This window comes from Squalius cephalus (genome assembly GCF_949319135.1).
Source record: "Squalius cephalus genome assembly, chromosome: 7".
In the NCBI taxonomy this organism is placed as follows: domain Eukaryota; kingdom Metazoa; phylum Chordata; class Actinopteri; order Cypriniformes; family Leuciscidae; genus Squalius; species Squalius cephalus.
In genome coordinates, this window is record NC_137128.1 from 36,169,098 (window position 1) to 36,185,400 (window position 16,303).

Consider the following 16,303-nt stretch of genomic DNA (forward strand, 5'->3'; position numbering starts at 1 on the left):
GGGGTGGTGATGGCGCAGTGGATAAGACACATGCCTTTGGTGTGAGAGACCCGGGTTCGAATCCACTGTGAGACACCAATGTGTCCCTGAGCAAGACACTTAACCCCTAGTTGCTCCAGAGGCGTGCGACCTCTGACATGCATAGCAATTGTAAGTCGCTTTGGATAAAAGCGTCAGCTAAATGAATAAATGTAAAAATGTAAATGTTCTATGAATATGCAAATTAGCCCCGCCTCCAGTTCAAATCGTCCACTTGTTGACTATCACACGTTGACGTGATTGGTTACAAGGTAGTTTGTGATATCAGAAACACCAGCGATTTCAAACCACGTTTTTGAGATTATCTTTGGTGTTGACTTATAAATTTGCACATGGTTTGTCTATATATATATATATATTATTATTATTATTATTATTTATTTTGTATTTTTTACCTTAAAATTTTAAAACCATCAAAACACGCAGGTCCTTACATAAGAAAAGAGCAAAAGCTTGACTCTGAAAATGACGGAAAGCATAAATGATGTTATGCGATGCAAACATTTTTTTTATCGACCAATAAAAATAATTTAGACCTGTTTCTTAAAATGTTGGTAAACTGATTTTAATATTGTGTAATGTATGAAATTGAATCCAATAATGCATTTTATTTGCTTAAGTGAATGTTTATCATTAACACATTTATCTCATCTGGTTGCTAACATGATAACCTATTTCCTGCTATCTGAAGCACTGGATGCCCACTTAGCATTCAGTGTCTGTATATGTATAAGCCTCCTCTGAGGAGACCTACTTACGCTTGGCGTAGTTTCATACAGAGCCTTCATATGCCCCTTTTACAAAGACAAGCATGGTGTACACCACCAGAATCATACGCACCGACTAATCAACAGGCACATTTGACACGGTCATATTACCCCAGCGGTCACGTTTTGATTCGTTCCGTCAAATCTGTACATGGACGTTTCTGAAATGAAACAAGGGTCGCTAAATTGTTGAACTCTCTGTGACCTGTGAGTGATATATTTAGGTCAGAGGATTGAGAGAGATATGACAGAGCTTGTTAACCGGGACTCGACAAGGCGCTGGAACATTTTTTCTGTTTATTTCACTCTGTCGCTTTATTTCAGATATCAGGTTGCAGATGATGCCCTGCGGTAGATTGGTAGCAGCAGAAGTATAACTTATGCCTATAAGTGGGAGTGTGTTTGTAAGACTCTGTTTGACTCATTGTTGCCTTGATATCTACAGAAGCAGCTACCTTGTAAGTGATCATTCATGTAGGATGTCTTCTTGTGTTCAAAACCGCTTAAAGGAATTGAACAGAAGATGCATTTGTCATCTGAATATGCTAGTCTGTATGTAAATATCCTTATCCCACCCACAGATTTATCTGATTGGTCGGTTTAACATAGTGTATGTTAAATATAGTGTAACAGTGCCCACCCACTTTTTCAGTGGTCATATTTATGAAAACATTTTTCCCATTCATTTTTTCCCATAGGGATTTTTCAAATGTCTTTGTTAAAGCATTATAATCCATAAACCAAACCAACTAGCAATGAGGTGAATGACAACATTACAAACTTTGATTTGAAACAAAAAGTATTTGAAAAAGGTACAAGGTACAATAGGTAGGTGTCACGTTTTGGGTTTTGTTTCTTGTTACTGTCATTGTCATGTTTCTGTGTCGTGTCATGTGATTCCCTGTTTGTCATGTGATCCTGTCATGTGTCTTGTCATTGGTTAATCGTCGGATAATTGGTCACAGGTGTTCCCTTGTCTAGTAATTAGTCTGTGTATTTAAGCTCTCATGTTTGCCATGTGTCTTTGTTCATGTTCATGTTCTGAGTTCCATGCATCGTCATGCCTTTGCTTTATGTTCGATCATGTTTTGGAATTAAAGTTGCACTTGGGTCCTCAACCAGCTTGCCTCCAGTGGTATTCGTTACAGAATATTAGACCAACATGGACCCAGCAATTCGTCTATTCCGCCTCAGCCAAGATAACCATCCAATTGAAGAATACGTGGAGGAGTTTTCTGGGCTTTGCCATGGGGTAGATTTTGGTGATGAGGTCTTGAAAGACATGTGAAAGACTCACTGCACTCTGGTGCAGTATATGGACTTTGCCCTTTTGTTGAACGGCTCGTCATTTACTGTGGGCTTTGCAGATGAGGAGCCCCGCAAGCCAACAGTATCTCTTCAGCATGAGCTTCACGTCAAGCCTGCCGATCCAGAAACCGTTCACGTCAAGCCTGCCGAACCAGAAACCGTTCATGTCAAGTCTGCCGAGCTAGAGACCGTTCACATCAAGCCTGCCGAGCCAGAAACCGTTCACGTCAAGCCTGCCGAGCCAGAGACTGTTCACGTCAAGCCTGCCGAGCCAGAGACCGTTCACGTGAAGCCTGCCGAGCCAGAGACCGTTCACGTCAAGCCTGCCTAGCCAGAGACCGTTCACGTCAAGCCTGCCTAGCCAGAGACTGTTCACGTCAAGCCTGCCGAGCCAGAGACCGTTCACGTCAAGCCTGCCGAGCCAGAGACCGTTCACGTCAAGCCTGCCGAGCCAGAGACCGTTCACGTCAAGCCTGCCGAGCCAGAAACAGTTCACGTCAAGCCTGCCGAGCCAGAGACCGTTAACGTGAAGCCTGCTGAGCCAGAGACCGTTCACGTCAAGCCTGCCGAGCCAGAGACCGTTCACGTCAAGCCTGCCGAGCCAGAAACAGTTCACGTCAAGCCTGCCGAGCCAGAGACCGTTCACGTGAAGCCTGCCGAGCCAGAGACCGTTCACATCAAGCCTGCCAAGCCAGAAACAGTTCACGTCAAGCCTGCCGAGCCAGAGACCGTTCACGTCAAGCCTGCCGAGCCAGAAACAGTTCACGTCAAGCCTGCCGAGCCAGAGACCGTTCACGTCAAGCCTGCCGAGCCAGAGACCGTTCACGTCAAGCCTGCCGAGCCAGAGACCGTTCACGTCAAGCCTGCCGAGCCAGAGACCGTTCACGTGAAGCCTGCCGAGCCAGAGACCGTTCACGTGAAGCATGCCGAGCCAGAGACCGTTCACGTCAAGCCTGCCGAGCCAGAGACCGTTCACGTGAAGCATGCCGAGCCAGAGACCGTTCACGTCAAGCCTGCCGAGCCAGAGACCGTTCACGTGAAGCATGCCGAGCCAGAGACCGTTCACGTCAAGCCTGCCGAGCCAGAGACCGTTCACGTCAAGCCTGCCGAGCCAGAGACCGTTCATGTCAAGCCTGCCGAGCCAGAGACCGTTCACGTCAAGCCTGCCGAGCCAGAGACCGTTCACGTCAAGCCTGCCGAGCCAGAGACCGTTCACGTCAAGCCTGCCGAGCCAGAGACCGTTCACGTCAAGCCTGCCGAGCCAGAGACCGTTCACGTCAAGCCTGCCGAGCCAGAAACAGTTCACGTCAAGCCTGCCGAGCCAGAGACCGTTCACGTCAAGCCTGCCGAGCCAGAGACCGTTCACGTCAAGCCTGCCGAGCCAGAGACCGTTCACGTCATGCCTGCCGAGCCAGAGACCGTTCACGTCAAGCCTGCCGAGCCAGAGACCGTTCACGTCAAGCCTGCCGAGCCAGAGACCGTTCACGTCATGCCTGCCGAGCCAGAGACCGTTCACGTCAAGCCTGCCGAGCCAGAGACCGTTCACGTCATGCCTGCCTGTTCACGTCATGCATGCCGAGCCAGAGACTGTTCACGTCAAGCCTGCCGAGCCAGAGACCGTTCACGTCAAGCCTGCCGAGCCAGAGACCGTTCACGTCAAGCCTGCCGAGCCAGAGACCGTTCACGTCAAGCCTGCCGAGCCAGAAACAGTTCACGTCAAGCCTGCCGAGCCAGAGACCGTTCACGTGAAGCCTGCTGAGCCAGAGACCGTTCACGTCAAGCCTGCCGAGCCAGAGACCGTTCACGTCAAGCCTGCCGAGCCAGAAACAGTTCACGTCAAGCCTGCCGAGCCAGAGACCGTTCACGTGAAGCCTGCCGAGCCAGAGACCGTTCACGTGAAGCCTGCCGAGCCAGAGACCGTTCACATCAAGCCTGCCAAGCCAGAAACAGTTCACGTCAAGCCTGCCGAGCCAGAGACCGTTCACGTCAAGCCTGCCGAGCCAGAGACCGTTCACGTCAAGCCTGCCGAGCCAGAGACCGTTCACATCAAGCCTGCCAAGCCAGAAACAGTTCACGTCAAGCCTGCCGAGCCAGAGACCGTTCACGTCAAGCCTGCCGAGCCAGAGACCGTTCACGTGAAGCATGCCGAGCCAGAGACCGTTCACGTCAAGCCTGCCGAGCCAGAGACCGTTCACGTCAAGCCTGCCGAGCCAGAGACCGTTCACGTCAAGCCTGCCGAGCCAGAAACCGTTCACGTCAAGCCTGCCGAGCCAGAGACCGTTCACGTCAAGCCTGCCGAGCCAGAGACCGTTCACGTCAAGCCTGCCGAGCCAGAGACCGTTCACGTCAAGCCTGCCGAGCCAGAGACCGTTCACGTCAAGCCTGCCGAGCCAGAAACAGTTCACGTCAAGCCTGCCGAGCTAGAGACCGTTCACGTCAAGCCTGCCGAGCCAGAGACCGTTCACGTCAAGCCTGCCGAGCCAGAGACCGTTCACGTCATGCCTGCCGAGCCAGAGACCGTTCACGTCAAGCCTGCCGAGCCAGAGACCGTTCACGTCAAGCCTGCCGAGCCAGAGACCGTTCACTTCATGCCTGCCGAGCCAGAGACCGTTCACGTCAAGCCTGCCGAGCCAGAGACCGTTCACGTCATGCCTGCCTGTTCACGTCATGCATGCCGAGCCAGAGACTGTTCACGCCAGGTCAGCCGTGCCCGTGTCAGCTCTGGATGATACAGCTCTTATGATAGTGGCCACAGCTATTTTGTGTGTGTGTGTGTGGGCAACACGCACATCGGCTCCAGCCCACAAGCCTTCAACCGAGATGGCCGCCACGCCAGAGTCTCGTCCCGAGATGGCCGCCACGCCAGAGTCTCGTCCCGAGAAAATTCAAGAAAACTTCAGCTCCACTAATGCTCACAGATCTGTTTTTTATAACGGTTAAATCTCTTTTCTTGTAGTCGCGATGTTATATTGTCATGTTTATGAAAATAAAACTGATTTAAAATAAACAGACCCCACTACATTGGTATTTAAATGGTACAGACTTATGTTGAACTTTATTCTTGTACAAACAGACGCTGTTGTAGTAGCCTACATAAAGTATTAAATAGAAATGTATCTGAAACGTGTGTATTTGACAAACTACTTTGACAAAAGTAGGCTATCCAAACACCACGTGAGCGGTCACAACAGGAAGAAGAATGCGTCTGACTTCACTTCTCCGTTTGCAGCTCCTGCATGCGGCAACTCTCACCGATCGGTTACATCCAGCCGCAGCTGATGTCGAACACACCTATTGTTTTTTTGGTTTTGTTGGGCGTCTGGAGCCGCCCATAGAGGGGGGGCTATGTCACGTTTCGGGTTTTGTTTTTTGTTCCTGTCATTGTCATGTTTCTGTGTCTTGTCATGTGATTCCCTGTTTGTCATGTGATCCTGCCATGTGTCTTGTTATTGGTTAATCGTCTGATAATTGGTCACAGGTCTAGTAATTAGTCTGTGTATTTAAGCCCTCATGTTTGCTCTGTGTCTTTGTCTAGTATTGAATGTTTCCTATAACCACTATTGTGTCGTGTAAGTTCATGTTTTGAGTTCCATGCCTCGTCATGCCTTTGCTTTATGTTTGATCATGTTTTGGAATTAAAGTTGCACTTGGGTTCTCAACAAACTTGCCATCAGTGGAAATCATTACAGAAGGTGTCTTTACTTTCAGAACACAGCACTGTACAGTTTGATTAGCAAAGCTAATCTAACATGTTGATCTCTAATGAGAAGCACCAACAATAGATAGAAACAAATATTGATTGAAATAGTGATGGAAGTAATAAAATGTATGTACACATCCACTTTTTACACTAGTTGGCCAGTTGGATGCTGTTTTAGCATTTGGCTAACATGAGCTACTTTGGAATACTGTAAGCAGCATTTTCTTTTGGATCCTTTGTGACAGAAGTACAATTACTGTATAATACCTTAAAATGCTGTAAGCAGCTCATTAGGTTTTGAAACAGTTGTGGAAATGAATGAACTTACACATGTACACAGTATGTTATGATTACAATGTCACATTTGAGAGGTTGTTTCTCAGGTCAGTTAATAGATTAATACTTGCAGTTGTGGGGTGTTCAGTTGACTGACTAATGTTGTTTTCTTAGTTTGGGGTCTGGAGCTTTGCCTCAGTCATTTGTAAAACAAACTTTGTGCACTGTTAAGCGTTAAACTGTCGAGATTACTGGAGATCTTCCTCTTGCTATCTACCACCGATCCATCACTGCTCATGCCCACCACAACAGGTGCTGTGCCCTCCCATCGGCTCTCATTGACGGTCCTGCCCGCCCATCATGGCAACAAAGCTCTCTAATTGGTTCTCAGTGGATTATCCAGGGTTAATTAACTGCTGTCTTTGATGGTGGAAGGCTCTGATGAAGGTCTGTCATGCTGAATAATGGGGCTGCCCGGGACAGAGGCTGAGACTGTGGCCAGGGTTTCGCCTCCTCTCTTCTCTCCTTCATTCCTGTGTTTCAGCATCTTAGCTATAAAGGATTAATGACACCATTACCATGATTTATTTCTGTGTGGATTTTTGTAGAATCATCAATCTGTTAGGACATTTTATGTTTTTTTTCCTTCCATCTAGGCTGATGGTAAATCTTGTATTTTTGTCTTCTTTTTTTTTTTCTTTATGTCTACAGGCAAGCCCGTGATGATTATTACCGAGTACATGGAGAATGGATCGTTGGATACTTTCCTGAAGGTGAGGAAGGCAAAACGCCCATGGCACAAGTCCACACCGATATTCACATGCCATTTAAGATGCTGCCTTACATTTAATTACCTACAGCCAATAAACGAGCATCGCTCAAGGGTATAAGCCACGGATACCTCCCTGAAAGTCTATTACTGGAGGGAAATTAAGCATGGAATGGATGCCTGGTTCAGGCAGCACAGATTCAGTTGCGTATTGTCCATTAGGGCTCTCGCATCCTGTCTGTTGTACAGCGAACGTTCCAAGGTTATTATAGTTTGTTTCAGTTTAGTTTTCATTTCATGGAAAATTCTGTTGCGTTTTTATATACTTATTTTTAGTTCAATATTTTCTGTTTAGACTCAACAGAATATTCCCATCTAAAATAGATTTTGCATGGTGCCATTCACATTTTTCAGAGTAATGGTTGAATTAAACTGCATCACGCACTATATTGCTATTTATTTTTGCAGTTTTATTTCAGTTTATTTTTCATTCAAAGTTTAGTTTTTTTTTATTTATATGCATTAAATATTTTTATTATTATTAATATATAACATTTTTCTGCTCACAAATGTAGTTTTTGCCTTTGAGTTACACTTTATTTTGATAGTTCACTTTAGACATTCTACTAACTATAAGTAACTTTACAACTACATGACAACTAACTCATTTGCAACTACATGTCAACTAATTCTCATTAGAATATATAATAATAATAATTGACATGTAGTTGTAAAGTTACTTATAGTCAGTAGAATGTCTGTTGGAAGACCATCAAAATAAAGTGTTAGCAGATATTAAGCAGACAGTCTACTAATACTTTAATTACTGGCAGTTGTCTTGTAGTTGGAAAGTTGCTTACTGTAACTCAGTAGAATGTCTAAAGTGGACTCGAAATCGAAATAAAGCGCTACCCATCTTTGTTTTAGTTAACAATAATAACGCTTGAACGCATGTATTTGAGTGAACGTGTTGCGAATGAGTCTCGTACAGAGACAGGAAGTGAGTAAATGAACTCGGTAGATTTATAATAAGGTTACGCTCGCTCCACCAAGCTGCCATAATGTCTCCTCTGCAATCCTCACTAATTTATTACCGCCTTTGTCACCCAGCGGATCAGGCCACGAAGTTTTATTACGCACAGCACAGATACGTTTTCCTTTAAGTCAGGACTCTTTTTAATTGCCTACACTTTAAGAAAATGAAAATGAAATCTAACACCCCCCACCCCTAAAAACGGGCCTGTCTGAGACTTTCGATCTTTCTGCAGCGTACATAATGAATCCCATAAATACCCCCTTAGCCCACATAAAAAGCTAATATAATTATGGGGTCCGTTTTATGGCTAATAGCTCATAGTTCGGCCACCCAGCTACATGTGTTTAATTAGAAGACAGATCAGTTAAGCAGCATCACTTACTAGTAGAAAAACAAATGATTTCTCTCTGTCTCTATGTCTGCGTCTCTCTGCTCTTCCTGTAAGTAGTGTGGCTTCTGACAGTAGATTGATAACAACCAGTTGATCAGGCCGGATGATCAATCAGCGGCCACATTTCACAAAACACAGCGTAATTAACTTACCCACATTATGATGCATGAAATACTATACGAGCGCATGTTTCTGATTGATATTGCTCGGAGGTACAAAAGTGGGGTTTTAACAAGATTAGTGTACTGCCCAGATATGGAGATTAAGACATTGAGCTAATTGCTTATTGCGAAGATTGTTTTTGAGGCAAAATGGATGTCTGAGCTCTTTTGTTTAGCTAACAGAGGCACCAAATCCAGATGGTTTTACATTAATAAAGGCCTGTCAACATTATAGCAATTATGGCAGAAAGAGCTGTAAAACCAGAGGTCAGAGTCTTTTGCATAATGAATCAGACCTCGGGGCAAAACCAATGGAACTGTGAAAATGGACTGTTTGAAAATGCATGAAGTCTGAATAATGTAATGTAGAAGTTTTAACAGAAAGAAAATCTTCAGACATTTCTGAGCAAATTAATATTCATTTTAATAATAATTATTATTGTTATTATTATTTAAATTATTTTTTTGTATTATTCCAGTGTGGGATAATATATATTCACTATTAATATGATATATAAATAATATATAATAATAAAGATTTGTAAGATAATAAAAGTAAAAAAATGTTGTTAGTTCATGATACCTGATTTGAACAAATTGTAAAGCATTATTAACCAACTTATAGTTGCCTCTGCATGTAAATAAAGGCTCCAGTTCAAACCACACTGAGTTTTGCATCCTGCTGCCACAGGAGAACAGTTTAAAGTTACTATTTAAACCTTTGTTTTCACAGTGTACACCACCTGTAAAATCTCTAAAAACTAACATGTGCCGTCACTTTCTCTTGCAGAAACATGATGGGCAGTTTACGGTCATTCAGCTGGTGGGGATGATGCGTGGGATCGCTTCCGGAATGAAGTATCTGTCTGACATGAGCTACGTCCACCGTGACCTGGCGGCACGAAACATCCTGGTGAACAGTAATCTGGTGTGCAAAGTGTCCGACTTCGGCCTGTCCAGAGTGCTAGAGGACGACCCTGAAGCTGCGTACACCACACGGGTAAAACACCTTTCCCTGTCAAGGTTATTTTAGAGTCATCATCAATTTTACAAAAACAGGGAATGAAGGAAGAACTAAATGAAAAAAAAAATCATGTTGTTTATTGTTTTGTAACATCTTGTGTGCTGTATAAATTCTGCTTTGGTTTGCTATCTATTTAGTGTTTTTTCAGAGCTAGCTTTCATTGCCGTCTCATTTTTTTTGCGAATCCGGTAAATCTGACTAATCCCTTAAGACCTTAGTTAAGAAATATTGATTGAAATGTCTGATCTGAATAGAGAAAGAGATGTCTCTTATGTTCTTTAAATGTCTTTGATAGTGTGAATGAACTAAGATGAGACAGAGAGAAAGAGGAGGGATGTTTGAGAAGTGAGTTGGCTTTCTCAGGGGTCAGTTTCTCTGTCCACACAGCATGTATTAATTACATCCGTTTCTGACAGGACAGCCTACACTCGTTCTTCTAGAGCTCTCTGTCCTTCTCAGCTCGGTAATTGGTGAGCACCCCTGTGGATGCGTATGAAGGCCAAGGGCAAGAGAGGGATGCGAGGCTGTGTGTGTGTGTGTGTGTGTGGCCTTCAGTGTCTACTTGGGTGGACAAAGCATAGACTCAGCAGGAGAATCTGTTGTCACATGCAAACAAGGGAGGGAGGTGCTTGTACAACCCTGAAGATTGCCTTTTGATGCTCGTGTGTGTGTGCGCGCGCATGAGACAAAATGTGTTTCAACAGGGAGGAACTCTTAAAATATAAGTGTTCAGCGCCCTGTGCCCCTGTGCTTCAAGCCCTGAAATCATGAAGAGACAAAACCCTTCAGGCCACGCGAAGCAGCCGTTTATGTTGCTGTGACTTTATATAATTAAAAAAATTTGTAAAGATCGCTTTTTGAAATTCTCTTTAAATGATTTTACCCCATGGGCCCTGCTGCCGTTCTTTGGCACTCTCGTCACGTATGTCTATATAGAGTACAGCCAGTTTGTCTTTTGTTTGACTTTGACTGTAGAGATTAACTACAAACTACTGCAGCTATTTAAAAAGGCATTTAGGGAAATACAGACCCCGCCGCCATAGTGCTGGAATGGAAAGGCAAATATTGTATCTATTCTGCTGTTTGTTTATGGGTCTTTCTTTAACTTTCAGGGAATTAAATTTCTTATAACACATTTTTCACACACTCATTAATTTTATTAGTGTACTAACAATGTCTAACCGCACAGATTTCCAGTAATTTTTTATCATGGAAATTACACCACAATGTTATTTCAGCTACATCACAGCTTGTATATTGTGTTGAAATGACGATGATGGAAATTAACATTTTTGGAATACAGTATTTTTCTTGCTACAGTATTAAGCAATACACTACCGTTAAAAAGTTTGGGGTCAGTAATATATATTTTTTTATGTTTTTAAAATAGGTATCTTATGCTCACCAAGGCTGCATTTATTTGCTCAAAAATACTGTAAAAACAATAATATTGTGAATTATTACAATTTACAATAACTGTTTTCTATTTTAAAAGAGCAGCCATTACTCCAGTTTTCAGTGTCACATGATGCAGAAATCATTCTAATATGCTGATTTGGTGCTCAAGAATTTTTTTTTTTTAGTATCAATGATTAAAACGGTTGTGCTGTTTATTATTTTTGTGGAAACTGACACTTTTTTTTAAATTCTTTGATAGAAAGTTCAAAAGAACAGCATTTATTTCAAATAGAAATCTTTTGTAACATTATAAATGTCTTTACTGTCCCTTTTCATCAATTTAATGTGCCCTTGTTGAATAAAAGTATTAATTTCTTAATAAAAAAAAAAACATCTTACTGACCCCAAACTTTTGAACAATAGTGTATTTTCACATTTTGTGCATAATTACACACATTAAAAAACATATTTTTTTTTATTCTTTTATTTATATGACGTGTCATATTTAATCCCAAACTCTTCACTGACACTATTATCTCTTGGTAACCAAGTACACAATTTTTTTTAGAAAACTTGTTTGGTGTGGTAGAAATTATGCCACAAATGAGGGACAATCCCAAGTTTTGAAAATTACAGAAATCATTTTCTGTCATATAGCAAACCAAATTTAAAATCAGCCCCTGGGATATGAAAGTACCTGATTTTAAAGAAACACCATCTTTTTATTTCCTTTTTAGGGTGGAAAAATTCCCATTCGATGGACGGCTCCTGAGGCTATAGCGTACAGAAAGTTCACCTCAGCAAGTGACGTTTGGAGTTACGGCATCGTCATGTGGGAGGTGATCTCATATGGAGAACGGCCTTATTGGGAGATGTCTAATCAAGATGTAAGTGTCCTTGAGAAACTGGAAACACTCATGTTCTCTCGTGTATTGTTTAAATTGAAATCTGCTCCACTAATATCTAATATCTCCACTAATATCATTTCCATTGAAGCCTCTTGGGAGGGGGGAGGGCAGAGTCTCCGAGCAGTGTGTCCTTGCAAGTAAAATCTTCCTGCGGTGATGTCTGTATAGAAACCGCTCGAATGACAATGGTTTTTAGGAGCCTCGTAAACGAGAGCTGTCCAGCTGCTCCTGCATTTAATACAAGCCAGTGAAACACACTTCATCCCTCACTGCTATATTATGCTAACAGTTTCTGACTTCTCCCTTTATTACCATCAGAGGAAATGTCAGAGAAATCTTGAAGACCTTCAGGGCACCGCTCATAATGATTTAGATCTACTGTGCTCATTCTGAAACACAGAAGAATGTTTCATGTCTAAAAGAAAATAGCTCATTTGATTTAAGAACATGAAGTGGCAGAGAACAGGGGCTGTTTTAACCATAGCAATGAGTTATAGTCATATAGGAGATGTCTTGTACCAATGAATGTTACATGACTCAATGAAAGGTTCCAATGTTTTACGCCATGGAATAGAAAAAAAGTTAATTTAGATAAAGTAATATAGAAATGTAAATGTGATGTTCTTTACATTAATATACCATGGTAACTGCTACTAAACTTGATTTTTCCACTAAAGTACAATGATAGCATACCAGATGCTTGGTTAGCCATTAACAGTGTTATCAAAAGAAGAAAAGGACAGAAATATTCAGAAAGCTTCTTACATTTGAAAAAGATCCTACATTCATTTAGTATGGTTTTGTAGCAACATTAACAACAGCAGCAATGAAACTGGAAAAACTACGTAACCTAAATATGTGCTTCATACGGTAGCAACTATATTACTGGATTTTACTTGAGTCAAAAATATGATTTTATTTGACTGAATAATAGAAGTTATTTTAAGGGACAAATACAGTAGAAATATATCCTTAAGGTTACATACTGGTAACTTTCTGCCAGAAAACTCCATTGAGTTTACGTACATTTCCTTTAACTCTAAAACACAACTCAATGCAATATGCGTAATTCAAAATGTGAAAAATCATTATGGAAAATCTATTCATGTTAACACAGTACAATGGACCCTATTTGATGGACTTTTCTTAGAATGCAGTTTCACATTTTGTTCTTTGTTCATTGTGTTGTATTCTGACGTATGTGCCTCTGTTTCAGGTAATTAAAGCTATAGATGAGGGTTACAGGCTGCCCGCTCCGATGGACTGTCCCGTGGTCCTCCACCAGCTGATGTTGGACTGCTGGGAGAAGACTAGAAGCGAACGGCCCAAATTTGGGCAGATTGTCAACACTCTTGACAAACTCATCCGCAACCCCAACAGTCTGAAAGAGCTTGCCAACAGCTCAGTCTGGTGAGAAACTGATATGAACCTGTGCTTCAGCTTTTCACACTATGCTTAACACTGCATTAAGGCCACTTTTTTAACCCTTGGTTATGTGCAATAAATCTTGTAAAATCTTGTTTTCCTGTAAAAATATCTGAATATCCTTTAAACAATATAAATTGAAGATAAGATAACATACACTACCATTACATTTTATTTTAAATAAATTAATACTTTTATATAATAATGCATTAAACGTATAAAAAGAGACAGTAAAGACATTTCTAATGTTGCAAATGATTTCTATTTTTAAAAAATGCTGAACTTTCTATTCATCATAGAATCCTGATTTTTTTTTATTGTGTTTATTAAGCAGCACAACTGGTTTCAACATTGATAGTAATAAAATAAATATTTCTTCAGCACAAAATCAGCATATTATAATGATTTCTGAAGGAAATTCAGCTTTGGCATCACTGGAATAAATTACATATTAACATATAAAACAGTTATTTTAAATTGTTGCAATATTTCATAATATTACTGTATTTTTGATCAAATAAATGCATTCTTGGTGAACATAAGAGACTATTAAAAAACATAAAAATTCTTACCAACCCCAAACTTTGGAATGGTAGTGTATATTTGCAAGGGAAGTGCGTAAAATATTAAGGCTTATTTTCAGAGCATATATCTTTATTTTTATTTTCTTTAGAAAAAAATATTCAAATTAATGTAACATTAGTGCCTGAGGAGGTAGACAATCAAAGAGGTTACATGTTCATCACTAAATATGAACATGAGAAAACTACCCCAAGAGTTTTACTAATGTAAAATGTGTACCAAAAAAAGTATGATCAGACCTGATGGATCCAGATAACCCATTATGTTAACTCAGGGTTATAAAGAGCCGTTGTTTAACCATTTATTAACATTGTTTAAATAAAGTGGTGGAAACATGAAACACAAAGAACAACACCAGTTTAAACCAAAGGATTGTCCATTTTAAAGTGAACATTTAAAAGCCACAAAAACAAATCCCTAACAGCTCAAATAAATCCAGAGAAAATCCAATCCAGCTTTTCTTTGTCTGCCCCATGAACTCTCAAATCTTTCATTTAATGTGAGACAACAAGCTGATAAACTCCATATCGTCTAATATAACCAAACCTAGTGTTCACTGATCCTTTTCCAGCAGACATTCATCTCGCAGCTTTGTAAAAAGTCGTTGTCGTATAGATAGCCTGAACCCTTATTGTAAAACCTGACATGAGACAGAGCGCAGACTCCCCCCTCCACCTGCGGTTTATCAGGAGCGCTGGAGACGGAGACGCAGAGTTCACATTACAGCCGTAAAGCTAGTGAGTCAGAGCCCTTCTTGAGATATACGCTTCCTCAAGCCCATCACAGTCTCTCTGATTACATCCCAACCTGCCAGTCATTTTATCCCTCTGTGTCCAAAGAGGACAAAGAAGAACGAGGGCGTTAAATACATCCCAGGTCTGAGATTGAATTGACCCCCGGTTTTCACTCAAACGCTGCTGCCACTCAACATTGTGAGCCTAACCCGTCTGTCACGAAGAACGGAAAGGGAACACAATGGGTTTTAACCTCAACCGCAACTCTTTAACTCTTTATCCTCTTCTCATGAAATTGCTTAAGATATCGACTCTCACAAGGAAGTGCAAGGAAGTTCTTGGATCAACTTGCTTTTTTGGTCCTGAAAAATCGCTATCATTATACTCTGAGACAAATGACAGTTTGATTAGATTTTTGTTAACTGTAAGCCTGAAGCTGAAGCCTTAACACTATAACCTACAATTCCAACAATGATTTATTATGCAAGAGCAGTTTTCCATCTCTGTACTCAATTCTTTAGCATTGAACCACACCACAATTGATACAAATCCAATTTCCCTTCCAGGGAAGACCCCACCACCCCAGAGTTCAGCGTGAGTACAGTGGATGAATGGCTAGACGCCATCAGTATGGGCCAGTACAAGGACAACTTCTCCAGCGCGGGCTACGTTTCTCTAGATTCCATACTGTACATCAGCTTGTGGTAGGTTTGTGTATCTGCACTCACATCTTGGCAAGTGTTCAGACCAAAAGTTTTATTTTTTATATTTTATTTTATTATTTATAATTATTTGGGGTGTGTAAGATTATTTATTTATTTTTTGGAAAGACTTTTATTATTTTATTATTGTTTTATTATTTTGTATTTCTATTTCAATTAAATGCTGTTCTTTTTAACTTTCTATTCATCAAAGAAATCCTTTTTAACTTTCTATTCATCAAAGAAATCTGGAAAAAAGTATCACGGTTTCAAAAATATTAACGTTTATAATAATAAGAAATGGTACATGAGCATCAAATCAGCATATTAGAATGATGAAAATGCAGCTTTGTCAATTCAGCTGCAATATGTGTCATGCAAAAAAAGTCGATTGAGTTGTATTTTTATAATGTGCTGCTGGGTAGCTCTGCCCACAAAGCAATCTCTTCTTCAGTTATAAAATTGTGCTCCACATTGAAGCACATCAAATAGGTTCTGATTACTGTACTTTTTTCCTCCTTTCAGTAAGGGCAAAACAATTACTCAGAAACTTGAAATGAGACATCAGAGAAAAATAGTTGCTAGAAGGCGTTTATCACAGTGATGCCATAGAAGAACAATTTTTGCTTCCTCAGAGAACCTTTCAGTGAACAGTTCTTAAAACAACCATTTATTTTTATATGAAGAACATTGAAATAATCTAAAGAACCATTTTCCACTCTAAAGAACCCTTTGCGCAATGGAAAGGTTCCATGGTTGTTAAAGGTTCTTCATTGAACCATCAATGCCAATACAGAACCTTTACTTTTAAAGGCCCCTTGAAATCAAAATTTAAGTTTTTTTAGCTTTTAGTATGAATATGTTAGCCTTAGGGTTATGAATAAGCTGGTGTGATCCAAAACAATGACAAAATTTGCGTTTAGTGTCATGATTCTGCCATCTTGTTCTTGATTTTCTCTTGTCTTGTGGCAGAATCATGACAGGCCCATGTTTTCATGTGCAGCACATGGCCATTTGTTTGGCCATGTGCTTGCGTTGTCTCGTTTCTAACCCCGCCCCCTTGTTATCCTCGTTTTGTTATTAC

The 16,303-nt window shown here is 41.0% G+C and overlaps 1 protein-coding gene across 3 annotated transcripts in view; it reads left to right on the forward strand.

Annotated features, from left to right (window-relative positions):
- epha4b (eph receptor A4b) overlaps positions 1-16,303 on the forward strand; it is a 147,213-nt gene that overhangs the window by 125,723 nt on the left and 5,187 nt on the right. For all 3 annotated transcript variants that reach the window (XM_079877071.1, XM_079877070.1, XM_079877069.1), the window contains 5 exons: positions 6,802-6,863; positions 9,238-9,447; positions 11,607-11,756; positions 12,994-13,187; positions 15,085-15,222. In XM_079877071.1, coding sequence (XP_079733197.1) covers positions 6,802-6,863; positions 9,238-9,447; positions 11,607-11,756; positions 12,994-13,187; positions 15,085-15,222 — 754 coding nt within the window. The remainder of the gene's footprint in view (positions 1-6,801; positions 6,864-9,237; positions 9,448-11,606; positions 11,757-12,993; positions 13,188-15,084; positions 15,223-16,303) is intronic.